The sequence below is a fragment of the Ceratina calcarata genome, unplaced genomic scaffold (assembly GCF_001652005.2).
Source record: "Ceratina calcarata isolate Rehan_Ccalc_2016 unplaced genomic scaffold, ASM165200v1 scaffold48.2, whole genome shotgun sequence".
NCBI classification, from domain to species: Eukaryota; Metazoa; Arthropoda; class Insecta; order Hymenoptera; family Apidae; genus Ceratina; species Ceratina calcarata.
Genome location: NW_017172225.1, coordinates 3,098,881 through 3,118,057, shown reverse-complemented (window position 1 = coordinate 3,118,057; position 19,177 = coordinate 3,098,881). Strand labels below are relative to the sequence as shown.

The 19,177-nt window shown below is 44.7% G+C and overlaps 5 protein-coding genes across 27 annotated transcripts; 2 read left to right on the top strand and 3 right to left on the bottom strand.

The window, feature by feature from the left end:
• Positions 1-223: 223 nt before the first annotated feature.
• Positions 224-3,198, top strand: MED21 (mediator complex subunit 21). Of its 3 annotated transcripts, none has more exons than XR_001916735.2 (4): positions 224-397; positions 512-623; positions 809-1,317; positions 3,093-3,198. XR_001916735.2 is itself a non-coding variant. In XM_018029055.2 (3 exons), exons 1-3 carry the CDS (start codon positions 356-358, stop codon positions 1,237-1,239), a joined length of 585 nt encoding a protein of 194 aa, XP_017884544.1. In that variant the 5' UTR covers positions 225-355; the 3' UTR covers positions 1,240-1,517. The 3 variants fall into 3 exon arrangements, 1 of the variants encoding a protein (XP_017884544.1); XR_003389548.1 differs by lacking the exon at positions 3,093-3,198 and adding an exon at positions 2,209-2,296; XM_018029055.2 differs by lacking the exon at positions 3,093-3,198 and having other exon boundaries at positions 225-397; positions 809-1,517.
• nudE (Nuclear distribution protein nudE) lies at positions 1,239-11,968 on the top strand. Of its 11 annotated transcripts, none has more exons than XR_003389545.1 (9): positions 1,239-1,317; positions 6,361-6,570; positions 6,689-6,979; positions 7,095-7,231; positions 7,342-7,548; positions 8,242-8,399; positions 8,735-8,943; positions 9,192-9,262; positions 10,806-11,968. XR_003389545.1 is itself a non-coding variant. In XM_018029045.2 (8 exons), exons 2-8 carry the CDS (start codon positions 6,479-6,481, stop codon positions 10,861-10,863), a joined length of 1,014 nt encoding a protein of 337 aa, XP_017884534.1. In that variant the 5' UTR covers positions 5,503-5,635; positions 6,361-6,478; the 3' UTR covers positions 10,864-11,968. The 11 variants fall into 11 exon arrangements, 1 of the variants encoding a protein (XP_017884534.1); XR_003389547.1 differs by lacking the exon at positions 1,239-1,317 and adding an exon at positions 5,120-5,143; XR_001916734.2 differs by lacking the exon at positions 1,239-1,317 and adding an exon at positions 5,172-5,274.
• waw (Translation factor waclaw) lies at positions 1,454-5,481 on the bottom strand. 4 transcript variants are annotated; one of them, XM_026815983.1, is made up of 8 exons: positions 5,397-5,481; positions 4,404-4,601; positions 3,486-4,328; positions 3,152-3,391; positions 2,752-3,017; positions 2,320-2,534; positions 1,725-1,937; positions 1,454-1,605 (listed from the first exon to the last, which is right to left on the bottom strand). In XM_026815983.1, the coding sequence occupies exons 2-8, from the start codon at positions 4,478-4,480 to the stop codon at positions 1,480-1,482; spliced, it is 1,980 nt and encodes a 659-aa protein (XP_026671784.1). In that variant the 5' UTR covers positions 4,481-4,601; positions 5,397-5,481; the 3' UTR covers positions 1,454-1,479. The 4 variants fall into 4 exon arrangements, with proteins under 4 accessions (XP_026671784.1, XP_026671783.1, XP_017884531.1 ...); XM_026815982.1 differs by lacking the exon at positions 5,397-5,481 and adding an exon at positions 4,712-5,009; XM_018029042.2 differs by lacking the exon at positions 5,397-5,481 and having other exon boundaries at positions 4,404-5,009.
• On the bottom strand, positions 10,385-17,238 carry LOC108627690 (histone H3.3). Of its 8 annotated transcripts, XM_026815996.1 has the most exons (4): positions 14,187-14,722; positions 13,145-13,283; positions 12,728-13,017; positions 10,385-10,609 (listed from the first exon to the last, which is right to left on the bottom strand). In XM_026815996.1, exons 2-3 carry the CDS (start codon positions 13,270-13,272, stop codon positions 12,735-12,737), a joined length of 411 nt encoding a protein of 136 aa, XP_026671797.1. In that variant the 5' UTR covers positions 13,273-13,283; positions 14,187-14,722; the 3' UTR covers positions 10,385-10,609; positions 12,728-12,734. The 8 variants fall into 8 exon arrangements, with proteins under 8 accessions (XP_026671797.1, XP_026671801.1, XP_026671796.1 ...); XM_026816000.1 differs by lacking the exons at positions 10,385-10,609; positions 14,187-14,722 and adding an exon at positions 17,153-17,238 and having other exon boundaries at positions 12,069-13,017; XM_026815995.1 differs by lacking the exons at positions 10,385-10,609; positions 14,187-14,722 and adding an exon at positions 15,645-16,150 and having other exon boundaries at positions 12,069-13,017.
• On the bottom strand, positions 16,447-18,582 carry LOC108627691 (histone H3.3). The gene is made up of 3 exons (XM_018029057.2): positions 18,440-18,582; positions 17,831-17,966; positions 16,447-17,702 (listed from the first exon to the last, which is right to left on the bottom strand). The coding sequence occupies exons 2-3, from the start codon at positions 17,956-17,958 to the stop codon at positions 17,420-17,422; spliced, it is 411 nt and encodes a 136-aa protein (XP_017884546.1). The 5' UTR covers positions 17,959-17,966; positions 18,440-18,582; the 3' UTR covers positions 16,447-17,419.
• Between the last annotated feature and the right edge of the window lie 595 nt (positions 18,583-19,177).

The window sequence follows — 19,177 nt, the reverse complement described above, 5'->3', positions numbered from 1 at the left end:
GAAACTGTATCAAATTTAGGTAATTAAATATTAATTTGCTGGAAGAATATAAAACGACTTTTGTTTGAAAAAATTAAGCGATGTTTAACAAATAGCAGAAATAGTGAGTGATGGGAAGGTAGAATACCATATCCAGAAAACCAAGTTTTCTACATGTTGGACAGAAGCTTGCCCAGGCCGCGTGTCGTCCTCGTCGCCGCTTGTACTATATGTTTTCACTAGTTCTCGTTTTGCCGCTGACACCATCGCGATGAATGTGCGTCTCATAGTCTCATGTGTTTCGAATGTTTCCAATCCTTCTTATTCTTAGCGGCGGTCTCATTTCGACGGTAGAGTCGTTGTACGTGCGCGGAATATGGCGGATCGTCTCACGCAATTGCAAGACACTATAAATCAGGTAACCCCGTCCCTTCGTTCTTGTTGCTGTTGTTCTCGGTTCGTGTTGTGCGTGTGGGTGTGTGTGTGTGTGTGTGGTCCTTGATTTCCGAATCGATTCTGTCTTCCGTTCCAGCAAGCCGAACATTTTTGTAACAGCGTAGGTATTTTGCAACAATATTCCACGCCGAGTAAATTTCCCGGTTTCGACCGCGTGGGAACGCCGCAACCACATCAACCTCAGGAAGGTACGTGCTGTTTTTGAGTCTTTTCGGGATCGGTCTTCCACCACCGTCTAATTGGTCACAGGACAGTGACGGCGGTGACGGATGCGTCTTGTTCGGCGCGTCGCGTCGTCTGCCTCCCAAGTGGAAGGACGGCGGCGGCATCGGCAGTATTTTTCTATGTGTTCGTATTTGTTGGTGCGTTTTAGATTATGCGGCACTGTTTGCGACGCTCATAGCGAGATGCGCCAAGGATATCGACACCCTTATAGAAAGTTTGCCGAGTGAAGAATCTTCGCAGGAGTTGCAAGTCGCGAGCCTTGGCCGCCTCGAGCAAGAGAATCGAGAAGCCGGCGAACGATTGGAAGAAGTGGTCCGGCAGGGAGAGTCTCTATTGCAAAGGATTCAAGCCGCTCTCCAAGACATCGCTCAGAGTCAACTGGACATGCAGGATCCCGCCGCGTCTGCGATTGATGTTCGTCTTAACGTTGACGCGACGATGACCGCGGCCGCCGCCGTGACGCTCGTCAAACGAGAGAACGTTCAATCGGTGGTGAACAATACCGTGTCTTCGAACGGTACGCAACATCGACTGTCGTCGACGGCGGCAGATCCTTCGCTCGGTTCTGTCGATCAATGACCACCCTGACCATCTCTTTCATGGCGACTCGATTGTGATTCGTTCCGAGTGACGAGTGCGAGATATTTTTTCGTACGGGTAAGTGTAAGAAATAACGTAAGCGTTCGGGTAGAGGAACGATGGTGACGACGTGTCGACTCGATACGACTCGCGGTCGTATCGATGAGGTGCGGAAAGACGGGGCTAATCGCGTTGCGACATGAACGCGGTCGAGTCGATCGCGCGACGCTCTTTATTCGATTACTTTTTCAAAAGATTTATAAACGTTTCTCTTGGTATACATATTTTACCGGTCGATTTCATCTTTCTCTTTCCTTCCGCTTGTTGAGCCAGTAGTTTCATTCTCCTGGTAACGTCACCGCCGTACTGAAATTGTATTGTTCGCCGGTTATTGATCTTGTCCAGTTGTTGCTTAGGAAGAACATTGATCGGGAGGGTTTTGTATAAAATGTACGGATATTCACGATCCGAGAATTTTACTTTACCAGTTTCGCGGTCACGTCCTTTTTGTACGGTTTCAAGGTTTCTCTTGCTAAGACTTTTCCACCGACCGTAGCCTGTATCGCTATTTCGAATAATTGACGCGGAAGAATATCCACTAGTTTTTCGCATATGTGTCTGGCCGTTGTACGGACCTTGCTCACGTGGACGATGGTACCGAATTCTTCTACCGTCGTACCGTTCAAGACGATACTTAGCTGGAAGAAAATAATTTCTAGTATAAAATTTAAATCTATTTAAATACTATAGTGGAATTTTAATTCTATTTAAATTTCTATTCTACGGGGTGTTTGAAAAAGTTGGCGCCAAAAGTATACTATGTGTTTCCTAGGTCGAATGGGCATAAGTTGTACTCTTTTCGTCTCTCTGACCTCGTCTGGAACGCGTTGTATAATTTTGGCACCGACCCTTTCGGACACCATGTACTTCGGACACCTCGGACATATGGCATGATTATTATGTTCAAAGGTATTGCGAAACGTTGCGTTGTTACCAGCGGTACTGCTGCTGCTGCTGCTGCTGCTACTTCTATTCCTACATCTACTACTATCCTTACTGCGAGTACTGTTGCTACGCTACCTTTACGATTTTCGTTGGCTCGTAACCGTGATCCTCGTAATCGAACGTGCCGTATCCCGAGGTCAGACGTTTTAGCGTATCGTGAAAATCTATGATAACTTCGGACAACGGTAATAGATATTGAAACATCGTTCTTCCGTAACCTCCGTCTTTTGCCGAACGTTGCTCTCCCCGCTTTTCAAGGCACAGTTTCATTATAGTGCCCACGCATTCGCCTGGCGAGATGATCGAAAGTTGTTGTTCGATCGGACACGGTTAATTACATGTTATTATTATTATTATTATTATTATTATTAGTAGTAGTAGTAGTAGTAGTAGTATTGTTGTTACTGTTGTTATTATTTTTGTTCGCTCGCGAATCATTGTGAACTGAATGATAAACGGAGAGAGAGAGAGAGAGAGAGAGAGAGAGAGAGAGAGAGAAATATATACTTGGCGTGATGATCGTTCCTAGCACCATGGGCTCGTAAAATTCCTCTACGATTTGTATGTCGGGAAACTCGGCGGGGTTATTGAACGAGATCACGTCGCCTCCGTGTCTTTTCACGTTTTTCTTGCCCGTGATTTTCGCTTTATAAGTCACACTGGGCGTAGTAACGATGGAAAGCGCACCGTATTCTTGTTCGAGGCGTTGCATGAACACTTCCATGTGCAGTATACCTAAGAATCCGATCCTCCATCCCTGCCCGAGAGCTACGCTGAAACGAAACGACGACGCTCGCGTGTATTCACCGCGAGCTGTATATATGTGTGTGCGTGTGTGTGTTGAACAGAGCCGCCGAAGGACCCGGGGTAATGTATCCGCTGGCTGAGCAACCTGTGACCGGTATACCTGGTTTCTAACGAGACCGAAACGCTGCTGTCGTTCAGAGTTAACTTCTCGATGGCCGCACGGACGCGTTCGAAGTCGGATTTATCGATGGGATAGACACCTGAGAAGACCATCGGCTTCGGCGACGTGAACGTTGACAAAGGTTCGGCGATGGAATCTTTCGTGTGCAACGTGTCTCCGATGAATGCTTCCTTCGAGGATCTCATGTTGCACGAGATGCATCCTATTTGGCCCGCGAATCTGCGACACGACGACGCGCGAACTGAGTCGAATGGTATACCTACCTACTTACCCTGACCTATTCGCGACCAGCGACGAAAACGGTGATATTTACAACGTGTTTATGTCTTGTTCGGCGACCGGTCTCAGCAATGAAACATTCTTCACTTCGTAACGTTTCCCGTTGTTATACGCCGAAGCGACGTACTGCCTTCGAGACAGAGATCCGTCTTTCACGTATATCAATAAAATTGCTCCTTTGTACTTGTCGTACCAGATATCGAATACCAGTGCTCTGAACGGTTTGTCCCTGTACGCGTCCGGCGACGGAATTCTTTCGACGATCGCGTCCAACAGTTTCGGTACTCCCGTACCGAATTTCGCGGATACTCTCAAAATGGTTTCTTCCTTTATACCGAACAATGTTTCCAACTGATTCGCCACTCTTTCAGGATTCGCGTTCTTCAAGTCGATCTTGTTTATTACCGGTATCACGACTAGATCGTGCTTGACAGCCAGGTAAAAATTAGCTACCGTTTGAGCCTGTACACCGTCGTTCGCGTCTACTACCAATATCACCCCTTGACAAGGAGCCAATGAACGGTGTACTTCAGCGGAGAAGTCTACGTGACCGGGTGTATCTATCAAGTTGAGGAGATACTTTCCGCTGCTGCTGCTACTTCCCCTGTACGTGTAATCGAGTGATGCTGTCTGCGCTTTCACCGTGATTCCACGTTCTCTTTCTACCTGTAATTTGTCTAATATCTGTTTCCTAGAGTCCCTCTTTATCGCGCCTGTCAGTTCCAACAATCTGTCGGCGAGGGTACTTTTCCCATGATCAACATGCGCTATTATACTGAAATTACGAATATTTTCTAACGGTATCTCGTACTCTTTTTGCACCTCCACTTCGGATCGCGCGGAATAGAATTTATCGACTACACCGGCGAAAGGTTGCCTGTAACAATAATGGAACGATCTAATCTCAGTGTTCTTCGTACATATGAGCGACCGATCGATCGACGATACTGACCTTACGAATTTTTTCAATAGAGCGTGATCGTCTCTTGTACGGAAACGCGTGCGACGAATAAATTTGTTTATTTGCATGATTAGATTCACTGATTACTTCGGCCAGGCGTCGTGTCGATCTCGTATGCGATGCGAGACTTCTGCCTGTCCTGTATCGATCCTCGGTACTGTTACGAGTCGGGCATCGGCCAGGTATGTACTGTAAGAAGATATTGCGTACTTATATCAGACCTGTACTACTTTCCATTCTTCCGTTTCGTTCCGTGCGTGATACGCGTCCACTCTCGAGTCGTCGTAGTCGTAACACACCGGTTATGGTTGGCGAGTGCCGACGTGCCGAGTCTGCTCAGTCCAGGGATGCCAGAATGTAGGATTTCTCCTCTTCTGGAGCTCTCCCCACTTACGTCTACTACTGGACATGCGCCTACTGGCCTGTCGGAACATGATGAACGCTTCGCTTGCTTTTCGCTTTGTGCTTGACTTGGCTATTTGGCTTGGCGTTGCGGCGTCGTGCGTCGTATCTTCGCGCCACAAAGGAAGCCTTCCCCTGCCATCGAGCTTCAACTTCTTTGTGCAAGGCGCATGATCATGGGTAACGTAAGTGGGGGCAGAAAAAAGTAGTGGGGGACAACTCGGGAAGAGGAGAAATCCTGCATTCTGGCATCCCTGCTCGTGACTGGTTGTGACATCGCGGGGAACGGAACCGGTACTATTGGGTTTCGCCCTGCTAACTTGCGATCGGTAAATAGGATCGTCTTTTTCTGATCGTCGGTACGCGTTGATTTAGGAAGATCGATCCGATCCGATCATTTAGAACGAATCGAACCGAATTTAACGTGACGATCTGCCCTTTGGACGCATGTTAAAAAAAGGTTCGAGGTGAAACCCTGTTGTTTTTACGTGACCGACACACACGACCGACGCTGCTGTGTACCGTAAGCGAGAGGAGTCCGTGCTTTGCTGTGTCTGGAGTCTGTACCCCTTTGATTCTTACTGTTCCGGTTCGTGTTGTTGTGTTGTGCGTTGTACGGAGTGCCAGCCAGGCCAATAGATATCGCCGCGTAACGAACGATCCGAACTGAACGAGTCGAGTCAGTCGAGTGACGACGAGTAACGAACGGATGAGTCGATGAGTGGCGAATGACGAGTGACTCGCGACGATTGCTCATAATCATTTGCATTGAGTATCGCACCCTGTGATCTGTGATGAGATTTGTGTGAGTGTCGCACGCGGTAAGCATTTTCTCGAGGACGACCGTATTTAGAACCATCGTGTTGTACCACGTACGATTCGTTATTTTCACGCGCCCACACGATCGTCGACGATCGCGGAAACGGTGTATGCGTTTCGTTCGACGTGACGTGATACGATTCGTCTTCTATTCGCCTCCGCCGCCGCCGCCGTCGTCGTCGTCGTCGTTGTCGTTCTCGATGTATTACGCTGCTGCTGGACCATTTTCGTCCGTTTCGTATCGCGCTTCTTAGACTATCCAGTTGTGAACTCGTCTCTCGTCTCTCTCTCTCTCTCTCTCCGTAAGCGTAATTAGAGATTCTCACGCGTCCACCGCTTCGATGTCGAGTGTGTTTCTTACGTTCGTAGAATTTGGTTTACGTCGTATGCTGCGATGACTTGGTTATCGACTTTTTCCGACGGCATACACGCGCGATGACGGTATAGGAGGTATAGGACGGAAGGTTAGATCGATGCCCCGTTCATTGTTGCGTGTGGACGCGTAGACGTGAACGAATGCTACTTCTTTCCTATAATCCCGAGCGTAGTAAAGACTTTCACTGCGAGATCGTCGCGCGATAACCGTCGTTCCACCGAGGATTCTACGAAAATCAGTCTCTGTGTATCCTCGGATTTTACTCGTGACGAGAAGGTTCCCTCTGTTCCCCGTCCCCGTCTCCGAATAGAGTCGTCGGAATTTGCATCTTCGCCGTTCTGTTGCTTGTAGGTGATGCCGTTGCACTGCGAATGAGATAAAACGTTTCGTTCGACGAACCGCCGCGTGGAAGAGGTAAGGGGATAGAGAAATCGGCACCGACGGGAGACCGTGAACGATCGCGAGGACGATGGACGTTGATCCGCCACCACCGCCGCAATTCGCTTCTAAGGACGATGAGATTCGGTATTGGATGGAACTTGCTCGTCAGATAAACAGAAGGTAGAGTATTTTTGCTGTTTTCGGTTCTCAATCTTACGAATTGTCACAGAGCCCGATCTCAGAGCTACCGAGATAAATCTCATCTGTGTGCGTGTGTGTGTGTGTGTATGGTCCACAGAAAAGAAGACTTGGAGAGAGAATTGGAAGAATTTCAAGAAAACTCGCAATTGTTGGAGAAGGAACTGGAAGCATCTTTGGAGCAAGCGGAAAAGACTAACAGAGAACTTCGGCAACGGAACACGAGACTAGCCACGGAGGTGGAACAATTAAGGACAAGACTGGATCAACAGAGCACCGACTGCGCCGTATTTCAAGGGAAGGCTCAAGATTTACAGGCCAGACACGATCATTTACTCAAATACATACGGGAATTGGAACAGAAGAACGATGATTTGGAAAGGGCTCACAGGTATTCTCGATCGATGTTCTTGCTCCGTTTCACGGTCGTTCGGTCTGTTGTTGCTGGTCGACTCTCTCTGCATGCTTCAAATCCTATATTAATTGGATCCGATTTCCATTTGCAGAATAAACAGGGTGACTGAAGAAGAGATAGAAGCCAAACTTAACTCCGCCATTGAAAAGAATGCTCTGTTAGAATCGGAACTTGACGAGAAAGAGGCACTGAAAGTTATAGTACAGAGGTTAATGGACGAGATCAGAGGTGCTGAGACCGATTTGAATCCTCATTCCTTGCGACGTAGAGCTATTGTCCGCGTGTGAACACGCGCGCGCGCGAAATGATTTTGATCGTGTCGACTCTGTTTCTTTCAGACTTGAAACAGGAGATCCAAGTTCAAGAAAGGCATCAACCGGATAATGATAAATTGGCCGACCGAGTTCGAAATCACGTTGACAGTAACAAACTGCAAGTAGAATTGGAAACGACGCACCCGATTCCACCCGGTAGCCCGGTAGCGGCGATAGTATCGCAGTCGATATCGCCTCCGACGAATAATACGACGTCGTCGCCATTAAAAAGTAAGATCCACAATACTCTTCGTAAAACTAAACGCATATTCTGCTTTGGACGACCTTGACCCGGACCGATCAAACGATTGACACGGGACGGTCAGCGAGAATGATACTTGTGTGCCTAACAACGAATGACGGAACGACGACGACGACGACAACGACGATTACGGACTGCGAGCGGATGTAAAACAGATTTTTCTTTCCCTCGAGCTACGACGTATACGTAACACGCACGCACGCGTTCCTATTACCTCGTCCGATCAGATCCGATTGCTCCAGACTCTTTTTTCTTATGCGTTTAAACGACTATTTTATATTCCATTCGATTTGAATCGAATTTGGAACATCCGGTCTAACATTTATGCATATCTTTTATCAAGCTCGTTAACGATATTTCGTACACGCTGTCACGCTAATTTTACTCTCTCTCTACATCTCTTTCTCTCTCTCTCTCTCTCTCTCTCTCTGTACTACGATACGATTAAATATGATCAAAATGTTGTTCTGTCGATGAAATAAAAGATTATTTTGACAAACTTGTTATTTGTTGTCTTAGTTTCTATAAACGTTTTATACTTTCGACTGACTGTGTGTGCGCGCGACCAAATCTTCGCTTTTCTTTGCCAACGCGAGATCTCCATAGATTGTGTCGACGCTAGTAGTAACTTTTTCTACTTTTCTCTGTTTGCTTCGCCGCAGTTGGAAACAGAGTTGTCGGAGGTGTGACCGGAAATGGGAACAACAACCATAACAACAACCAGAACAACAATAATAATAACCAGGTGAACCCACCTATGGCGCCGTGTACAAGAATATTAGCCATGAACATGATCGGCGATCTGATGAGAAAAGTTGGCGTAAGTATCGACGACGACAGTGTCCCATCCAAATTGATCGAATCGGATCCGAAATGGCTTCGAGTGCATGGCTTGTATGTATCTATCCCTCGAGTCGAAATCAACGTGGTCGTCGTAAATCGTATAGAATTTGCCACTGGCAACTGTCGAAATTATGTACGTATTGTTCCGAGATCTGAGACGATGACAACCACTGCGTTCGTTTCGCATTTTTACTTACGCACGTATGTTTTCATAAGTACTGTACTTTACTCGATGAGTACCGAGCCGCCGCTACCACCGCCGCTCGATTCGGACAGGTAGTACTTGCTTCACGTAGCTGGTATATTTGGTAGCTTGAGAGATGGGTCTGCATGGACTGTAGGAGGGTAAAATGCTCTTGTGGGAAAAATACATTTTCCACCACCGCTCCACGTCCACCGATTTATCGTCCGTCCAGATGCACCCATGTACCACCAACACCACCACTAGTTGTATACGGCAACGACGTAGATCAACCAATTGCTGATCCGAGTGCTGATCAGTTTTCGTACAGATCTTTCAGGTTTTTTCGTTTATTTTGTTTCGCATTCCCGGATTATCATTAATGCTCTTCATAGTTCGCCTAAACGAATTCCCCGACGATTCCTTGTTCCTTCCCCCCGCTTGATTCGCACGCGATTTATTCGTTGAACTTGCACCTAGTAGCCTAGCCAAAGAATCTGTCTGCGTACATATATGTTTAGAGAAAATGAAGATATACGCCGTGTCCCGACTACCGCCGTTTAATAATGCTTTTTCTCACGCACACAGGCCTTGGAGAACAAGTTGAACACGTGTCAAAATCCGTCTCGAGAGGATCAAGCAGTCCGTGATCTCTACAGGTAACGTTAGAGATAACAAATTCTAACTCCCCGATAAGTCACCTTTCATTCTCTCTCTCTCTCTCTCTCTCTCTCTCTCTCTCTCTCTCTCTCTTTGTACGGTAACGCACCGCGTACGTAAATGTAGTGGAACGACGACGACGACGACCGAGTATCATGTATCGAGAATGATATCAGAAAGAATTTAAATTAACTTGATCCGTGTCAGATTATCGTCGGTCGAAAAAATTTTTCTCAATAGAATTTCGAATCTCTGTTCTGTGCGATGGAGGGACTCGTCGCAATAACATCGTTCGTTGTGCAGATACATGATAAGCTCTCAAGCCTTAAACGCGTCTTGTACTTATTACTATTTTTTTATGTACGTCCTCGTTCGAGTAGTAAGTAGCGCTAACTTAGATGTCAATGGTTAATCAAGCTTTTCCAGTCTTTTAGCTTTCTCTCTCTCTCCTCCACCCCCGCTCCTCTGTGTGTGTGCGTGTGTGTTTTAATTTAAACGAAAGTTCGAAGCACTGAAGACTGCTCGCTGTAGCTCATTTTATTGCTTGCGCGTTACTAAGTAAAAGCAGCGAAGCATCTTGATCCCGTTTGTTTGTACGTGTTTCAATTTATGCGGTTGGCTAAAGATAACTGGTGTTATCCGATCGAAATTAATTAATATCGACGATAATGCTCCCATAGATTGAATTACTTAGCTTCTGTCGATTCCCCCACTGTTAGCCTAAGTAGTCTCCGCTCATCGCTTAATTTCTCGTTCGTCGTCGTATCTTCGAATTAAATGTATATTGTATACGATATGGTTACACGATCGACTCGAGCTGTTCTCTCCATGTGATTTAAGAAGTACAACATACTGTTTTTTATATATATATATATATATATATTTATATATTTTACCAAGATCTTGATCGAAATTCTAGAAGGAAGAACATCCGCGTCTTTTTATTTTTTACGGATGAAAATGCTGAAATGTATGAATGTGTATGAAAATTTGCTGTGTACGGAAACATTACCTGTCTCGTTCGAACTGTGCATTAACATCTAATAATTGGCAAGATGTTTCACATCGTGTAAATAAGATACGTTTTGTGAAACGAAACGGAAGTTCGAAGAAGTCACGAATCGTCGAAATCTTTTTATTAATAGTTATTCTTCATGCATGCACGTTGTATTTAGGCACGACCCATAAACGCGTACAGCATTTCTCAATCGTCCACGATGTGTGTGCACGCGCATTTGTGGTATATTCCTGTCACTGTCCGCCCCCGCGTCGTCGGTTCAGTTTCAGTTGTTGAACGTTGATCAGCTGATGACGCCGTGTAGTGAATTTAACGACAGGAAAGTAATCTGTCGACACGTTTATGACGGTTGAAATTCTGAGAGATTGGGAACCGCAGATTCGACGGAACGTGCTTACACACACACACACGCGCGCGCACACACACACACACACACACTGTACCGTGTTTAAATGTTTGCAAATCACATACCCCTTTCGCCTTAAAATCGATAACAGAGGAATGTTTAAATGTGTTTTAATCAGGACTAGACGGCACGTTCGAGGTTTTGCCTCTGGCAACAGCAACCACATTCGATTGTAAACAACGGGTAATATTCCGACAATAGATTTTTATGCGTTCCGCCGCGTGTACGTTTACTACGTTTTCAATCTGAACAACGATTTTTTAATTTACTACGTCTCACGATAGGATCGATGGTTGTCACAGATAATCGAAATTATTTATTATTTATCTTTAATTTAATTCCTTTCTCTTCGCGCTCGCGATTTCCTTCAGGGAAATTACTTGTTGTCTCTTTTCTTTTCTCTTACGTTTTAGAATTGTACTTGGTACTTGGCTTTTTAAGAGCCAATGATAATAATAGCTTGTAAATAAAGTATGCAGAGAGACTGTTGTTGTAAGTATCCAGTAGCAGTGAATCGTAACGCCGACAATGAGGCGATGATTATATAGGTGATGTGTAGGTGATTCGCCGCGAACGACGGCCCAGAGTCAACCAGATTACCGAGTTCTCCCGTTTTCACGTGCCCCGTGTATAGTTTTATTACAACTAAAGTTCAATCGCGTCGTTCGCACGAATCGTATTGTGATGCTTAGTGCGAATCTAGCTTCTATGCGCGATACGTTAGATATTTATACGTATACGATGATGTACATGTCTATTTTTAATAACAAAATAATATTGCCTCGTGAAACAGTTTGATTTTTTTACTTTGACATATATAAAAACTCAATTCGATTACTAACTATTACTACTACTACTACTACTAGTTCCACTTAGTTCGATATAAACTGTTTTTGTGCCACTGCATAATTCTGTATATGTAGCTTCAGACTTCCAGGAAAAGAAAATCAATTACGCGCGACATAGAAAAATATATTAGCCTCGCATCGATTCGAGGCACCGCCACGAAAAATTCGGAGAGACTTAAATCTCAGTTGCTTGCTCTACCAATCACACGCGCGCGCGATGAGTAAAAGAAGAACCTAAACTTTGATGCACAGACCGTTTTCTGCTGCTGCTGCTGCTACTGCTGCTCGATCGGCTGATTACGAAAGTGGGAGCTTTAGAAAATGTGATTAAAATTCAAATAACAGCAATGTAGCATTCGTCAAGTATTTCTAATGTATGGATTTGTAAAAGTAAATGAAACTATTTGTAAAATAAAGATATAATGTAAACTACTATGGTCTCGGATCTTTAAAATTGCTCGAGACCCTCACCACCTCCCTTCCCCAGTCGATGTACTCCTCGTCATGGGAAACAGTAGGTGTTGTAGTTGTAGTAAGTTGGTATTATTTAGATTTATTTACGAAACGTTTATCTTTACACGAATGATGAATACTTGTGATACTGATCGACGACGATACTTTGTGTAACCGTCTTCGTGAAATAAAAATAATTCTATCGTGAATGATACGCGGCTACATCGAATTCCTAAATATAAAGAAGAAGCTGCCTTAATGTCTAACACACATTCAGCTACCTCATCAAGTATCATCGAACCAATAACAGCGGATAACGACGTCTATCACATATCATAACGTTGAGGAAAAAAACTAAAGTTCTTCAATCTTTCGAAGAATGATTTTTATGATCCTTCACATTTCGATTCCGTTTTTCTCTTGAAGTCAAAAAAGTAAGAAAGATGAAAACGGTGTGGAAAGGAGTTGATTGATTCTCTTTCACGACACATTATATTAGAAATATTAACTCGAAACTTAAACTTTCCGTCCAACTTCCGTACCCTACAGAACAGCAATTGACGATGATATTGTACCGTAATATTTGTTGCGAACAGTACGATGCAACACACAGATTGGAATGAAACGATTTTTTCATCCACGATCTTTATAAATGACAATTCTAGTAAACGTAGTAAGAATAGTAATAATAGTAATAATAATAATAATAATAATAGTGGGAAATGGAAATGGGAGTTACATGGTATTTAAGCGCGTTCTCCACGGATTCGTCGGGCAAGCTGGATATCCTTGGGCATGATCGTCACGCGTTTCGCGTGGATGGCGCACAAGTTTGTGTCCTCGAAAAGACCGACCAGATAGGCTTCCGAAGCTTCCTGCAAAGCTCCAATGGCTGCGCTTTGGAAACGCAGGTCAGTTTTGAAGTCCTGCGCGATTTCACGTACCAATCTTTGGAAAGGTAACTTTCTGATCAACAACTCGGTTGATTTCTGGTATCTCCTAATTTCTCGGAGAGCGACTGTACCAGGCCTAAGAGAATTACCATTTTTCATTAATCACATTTTATCCGCTCTACTTGATGTTGCTGTTGCTGCTAACGAACGTCCTATAAGCGAGGACATAGTGGGATTAAGACAGACGTTGTGAAGACACTCACCTGTATCTGTGTGGTTTTTTCACGCCACCAGTGGATGGGGCACTCTTACGCGCTGCCTTTGTGGCTAGCTGTTTACGAGGCGCCTTGCCTCCCGTCGATTTACGAGCCGTCTGCTTGGTACGTGCCATTGTTCACACTACTAGAAGAACCAATAACAGAAACATCCTATTTTTAATGAAACTTCGAGCGAAAACGTCCGGCGACGATGTATAAACGAGTACTGAGCGCGCGTTTGTGGACTAACTAATGTTGCTAGTTTCTGACTGAACGATGACGATCATCGTATCCTCGCTGAACGCGCGCGCGCACGGTTAGACGATCAAGTGGATGGGAGATACGTATATGCAGCACGCGATAAGTCAATTAAACGTGGACGAGTAGTAGGTACGTAGGTTTTAGTTGCGGTTGCAAGGCGGGAAACGAAAGGATACTGGGGACGCGAGGAAGGTGGTGGGGAGATCAGAGTCGGAGATCCGCTGCGACTGTTGATCGCGCGTACGCAACGGCACTCCAAAGAACGAACCCATTGCGCAATGTGTGGACTTTTGTTCCCTCCTGCACCGACCGAATCGAAAGCCAACGCGAGAAAAATGTATCATTCGAATCCGTCGCGGATTCTGAAGAGTCCCCCCTCCCCCTCGCGGCCCCGTAGAGATTCTCCACACGAAGAGAATCATCGCATTCACGCGTGACGGTGTGACGATGATCACGACAACGACGACGACAATGATGATGATGATGATGATGATGATGATGATGATGAAAATCAACGAGAGTCGATACACACGCTGCTAAAATGAATTGAATGCTAACCGCTCGAAGAAAGTTCGAAACGTGGAACGGATTCTCCCCACGTACGTTCGAATCGCAAAATGGAGGCACTGCCGCCGCGAACTGTTCGTAGCATTCGTACAAGAGATCGTTCTTACTATTCGTCGGACTTGCACTGTTGCACCGGCTACCACGACGCGACAGTCACCGGCGCGATTGAACGCGATCGTCGACGAGATAAAATTTTCAAGGGAACCGTCGTCGCCGATACCTTTTCCACCGAAAAATTGTACGGGAAGCGAGAGCCAACAAGCACTATCCGTCTCCACCTTACTCCTCCTTCGTGTAGTTACTAGTTCGATGGCAGTGGACGCTCACTCTGAGTCACGAACACGAACACGAACACGAACACAACACGAACACGATTTCCTTGTCCCTACCCCTTAAAAATTAAATCGCCCGAACGGCCTAAGCTCGCGATGCAGTGCAATCGGATACCACCGCGGATAGTAGCAGAGGCAGAGACTCGTTGCGCGAGCAATGCGATTGGATCAAATAACTACTGCTACTGCTGCTGCTGCTGCTGCTGCTGTTACTGTTTGTTACTACCATTTCCCACCATTTCCTATACCCAATAGAACTCAGAACGGGGCCAAGTGACGAACACGAGTAAACACGGCCTATACTATGCGAGGCAAATCAACGAAGTTTGAATCTATGTAGAATTTAGGAAAATCAGCTAGAATGTGAAAAGAATCGTTACGGTTTAAGAAAAAATTGACACGGATCACGAAAATAAGTTAAAAGCGTCACCCACTCCAACCAACCTCGCGTGGAACACGACCACGGCACACGACGACGACGACGATTCTCTTCACGACGAACGATGATTGCAAAATGGAGGTAGCACCGAATGTCTCTCTGTGTATACTGGTATACGCCCGATAAATCGATTTCACTTTCCCCGAGGTTTTCACGTTCCTGCTTCTGCTATGTAGTACACTTTGCGTTGACTGACGCGATCACTACCGCGATTAACGAGATCCTCACGGATGCTCACGCCCTTTAATATAAATTACCTTTGCTTTTCTTTGCAATGGGAAAATTTTATGTAAACCGAGCGATCCACCTAGCGCTAACCGCTTCCCACGTAACGTGTGTACCTCGCGATGGCAGTGTGGACGTTCGGGACGCTCTCTCGGCTCTCTCGGCACGGCTATCCCCGACCCCGACCAACGACAGTCCCTTGTCCCTACCTAGTAGGTAGGTAGGTAGGTAGTACCTACATACATCCAACTCCCTAAAAATTAAATCGCGAGCGGTACATATGTGTGCGGTACGGTAAATGACTCAACGGAGACCGGAGTCCGGACCTGCTTCGCGCGTACACACACAAAAAATGCATAGCAAGACGACGACAACGTCGTACGAAAGGTATTAAAGATAGAACGAAAGAAAACGCGCCACATTTTGTATGTATGCGTGGAAAGTGGATTCAGAATCGTTTGGGTTATTCGCCACCCTGTACACAACGCGAGCCTACCCACGGTGTAACAATTAGCAATACCAGTTTCATATATCTGATCCATGGATGCCATCGCCGGTGCCGCGTAAAACGTATATAATATATTGTATGTATATATGTAGTATGTTGTACGTATGTACATACATTACATATACGTCAACGGAAACCTCGTTTAGTTACTTACAATAGCGGTAATTGCCATACCATTCGACTATTCTCAGCAGGAACCAGCTGATTCGATTGCCGCCGAGGGATTTCACGTTTTTAACTGCTGACATCTATCTCGCTACGATGCGATTCTACAGAATGAAATTATCTGTCTCAGATTTCTAACAGAATTTTGAATTCTATGCGAATCGTATGGGACTTGAACTTTGATCCTCCGCGTAATTCCTAATCCTCGATTACGATCGTTTTCGGTCGAAAGTTCTAGAAATATATGCAAATTTCGGGAATCGCGTCACATTCCAATGAAATCTAACGAGATCGAGATCTATACTACGCACAGTCTGACTGCTGACATTACTATTCGTTCGCTGAAACAACGAATACAACACGCGAATCTTTGTAAGCCCACCCGATTATTAAATATTTTTTACGAGCTTCCTGCGCTTAGCGATACACCGCCATTATGCAGTGCGTTCGAGGTACATACGGCGTCGAATCGATTTTGTATGCATATACGCAGTACGCGCCACGGACGTATGTACATACACAGATACGCATACGATTGTCAAATTTTGCCAATGTCAATATCGTAAAACAAAAATGGTATAGAAATTGATTGAATCTGTCTTCAAAAATGACTAAAGTCTAGTAGTAATATGTAGTAGCTGTTAGAAATCTGTTTTTTCTTAAAAATAGAATTTCATCGTTGTCACCGATAAAATAAAAAAGAATTTAGGATTCTGTTAACGTTGACAGAATCTTTCGAACGCTACTACACACGATGTTGGATTGGAGGTCGGAACGCGCGTTACAAAATAACAAGCAAGAAGCACTCTCCTACGAGTAAGACGATTTGGTCAAATATTATTTATTACAAAATTGCATCAGCTTACACATTAATTTTACGTGTCGCGCGAGTCATCACGTTACGATTTTTATCAGCTATTAAATAATACTAATACCTATAGAATTAGTTGTACGAGAAATGATTCCATACTTGTTGGAGATATGATTAAATGTCGTGAAAACGTAGATTATAGTGTATGAATGTGAATCGATTTCAACCTTCTACATACATGAGTAACTAACTAACGAGACAAAGGAAACACCACCTACGATACGCGTTAATCAATTTCCTATGAGTAGCTGTCTTCTGCCTTGTAGTATGTAATACCACACACACGCACACGCACACGCACACACACACAGAGTGTATGTGTGTATATGAATACGCGACGTACATGAGAGATAAATTCGTCCACACCCTCGAAGCTTTTACAGCAACGTACAAAATTGTTCAAAAACTGTTATCTCAACGTTTATTACGACTATACCTTGTATGGTTTTACTGTGACCGTGTCTACTTTTTTGTATTTACGCGCGCGTGCGTGCGTGAACGTTGCAGACTATTGTGAAATACGATAATAAATCAAACGTGATCCGTTTATATGTATGATACGCGTATCCTTCCCTCGCTGTCCTAACATTAAATTTATAAGTGTAACCGTTCTAAAAACTACGTAATACGACGGATAGATACCTACTTTGGCTCTGTCTATCCTCGTAACACTTAATTACTTGGCAGTGTTCACGTGTACAACACACTGATAGACGTCGAATTTGAGAAAATTATCAGAGACAAAGAGAAGAACAGAGAAACTGGTTTGTCAGCTCGACCGATGTGATGAACTTTTCTCGTTCCTTGGAGAACATCTGCGTATCTGAGACGTATATATGTAGAATGTGAGAATGACGCAAATTTGAGAAAGGAAAAAAGAGATTGGAGATCCGGTGGTAATAATGAATCGTGCTTAAGCACGTTCTCCGCGGATCCTTCTTGCCAATTGGATATCTTTAGGCATTATTGTTACGCGTTTCGCATGAATCGCGCACAAGTTAGTGTCTTCAAACAGACCGACTAAATAAGCTTCCGAAGCTTCTTGCAAAGCTCCGATAGCCGCACTCTGGAAACGAAGATCGGTCTTGAAATCTTGCGCGATCTCACGAACCAAACGTTGGAACGGTAATTTTCTGATCAGCAACTCGGTAGATTTCTGATATCTTCTGATTTCTCGAAGAGCCACAGTACCAGGTCTGAAAACAGTCACAAATCACCGGAACCGGTTAAGCTAAGACTGCTGCTAATCCGTAGACACGCGGAGCGGCGATACGTAGGACATCGCGCTGCGATGCTGACCACGAGGGATCGACGGGTTGCCTACCTGTAACGATGCGGCTTCTTGACACCACCGGTGGACGGTGCACTTTTACGTGCCGCTTTAGTAGCGAGCTGCTTCCGAGGAGCTTTACCTCCCGTAGATTTACGCGCGGTCTGCTTGGTACGTGCCATGTTGTTTACTAAAAAACGATGATAATTTATCTGGTCATGGACGAGAAGTCGAATATCGATCTTCTTGCATGAACGCGATTTGTACGCGCGCAGAATATTTTCATTTAGCAGGCATACACGCGATGATGCACGTACACCTGCTGTTGGTGTAAACTGGATTACATTTTATTATCGAATTTTCAAGCGAAATCGAGTCAGAGATCTAGCGTAGTATGTGGTACAAACCGATTAAATCTAATGACAAAGTGTAATTGACACGAAACGAAGTTTCCCTCCAAAAGCTGCAAACACAATCAATAAAATGGCGGACGACGTACACGGGACGGGACTGACGCGACAGAGAAATTTTACACGCTCCATTACAGAAAAACCGATGCGAACTTTTTCACTGAAAAATCGTGTTGTTTGCGATGTTCGATCCAACGAACGTATCTTTTGTTGATCATCTTTAGTCCGTGATTCCGAACGTGATCGCACGTACCTTTTTTTGTAAGAAGACTGTTTCGTCACAGAATCGACTTGGGACAATCCTATCGGTACCTCGGACGACGTCTCAGATTGCTTGCACTGCTGCGCACTGCTACGAACAATACGAACAAGAACCCACGAACTGCCACGAACTACGACCACTGCGACCAACTGCAGAACTGCACTGCGGCGACGACGACGACGACGACTGAATGAGACCATAGAATAGACCACTGTCTCATAGACGTGCAACGACGAGAATAACTTCTAGGGGCTGCAGAGTCCTGATTGGTTGACCGCCATTGCCTGGAGACTTCCGGTATAAACTATACAGTTACTTGATTAAATTGCATCGGGGATGTATGAATTAACTTGTCATTTCAATAAAGTTATATGTTATTATCAAAGAAATTCGTCTCATTATCTTTTCCATTCTGTAGTTACAAGTATATGTACATTTGTACAATAAGTATAACAGCATTCGGCAAACAGGCAAGTAAGGACAAAAACATTGAAGAGCAAACCATGCGCATATACAAATATTTCTTAATCATTTACAAAATTAAATAGAATTCACTTTTACAGTTTCCACTGAGAGGCTCGGCAGCACTTGCGCGCAGTGATGTAAGATTTGCGGAATTTCGATCGCCGCGCGTACTGTGAGGAAAAGTGGAACTAAAAGTCTTGATGTAAGATTTTGCGGATTTTTCCGCCCATAGCGTAGACATGGACTTAAAGGACGGTGCATAGT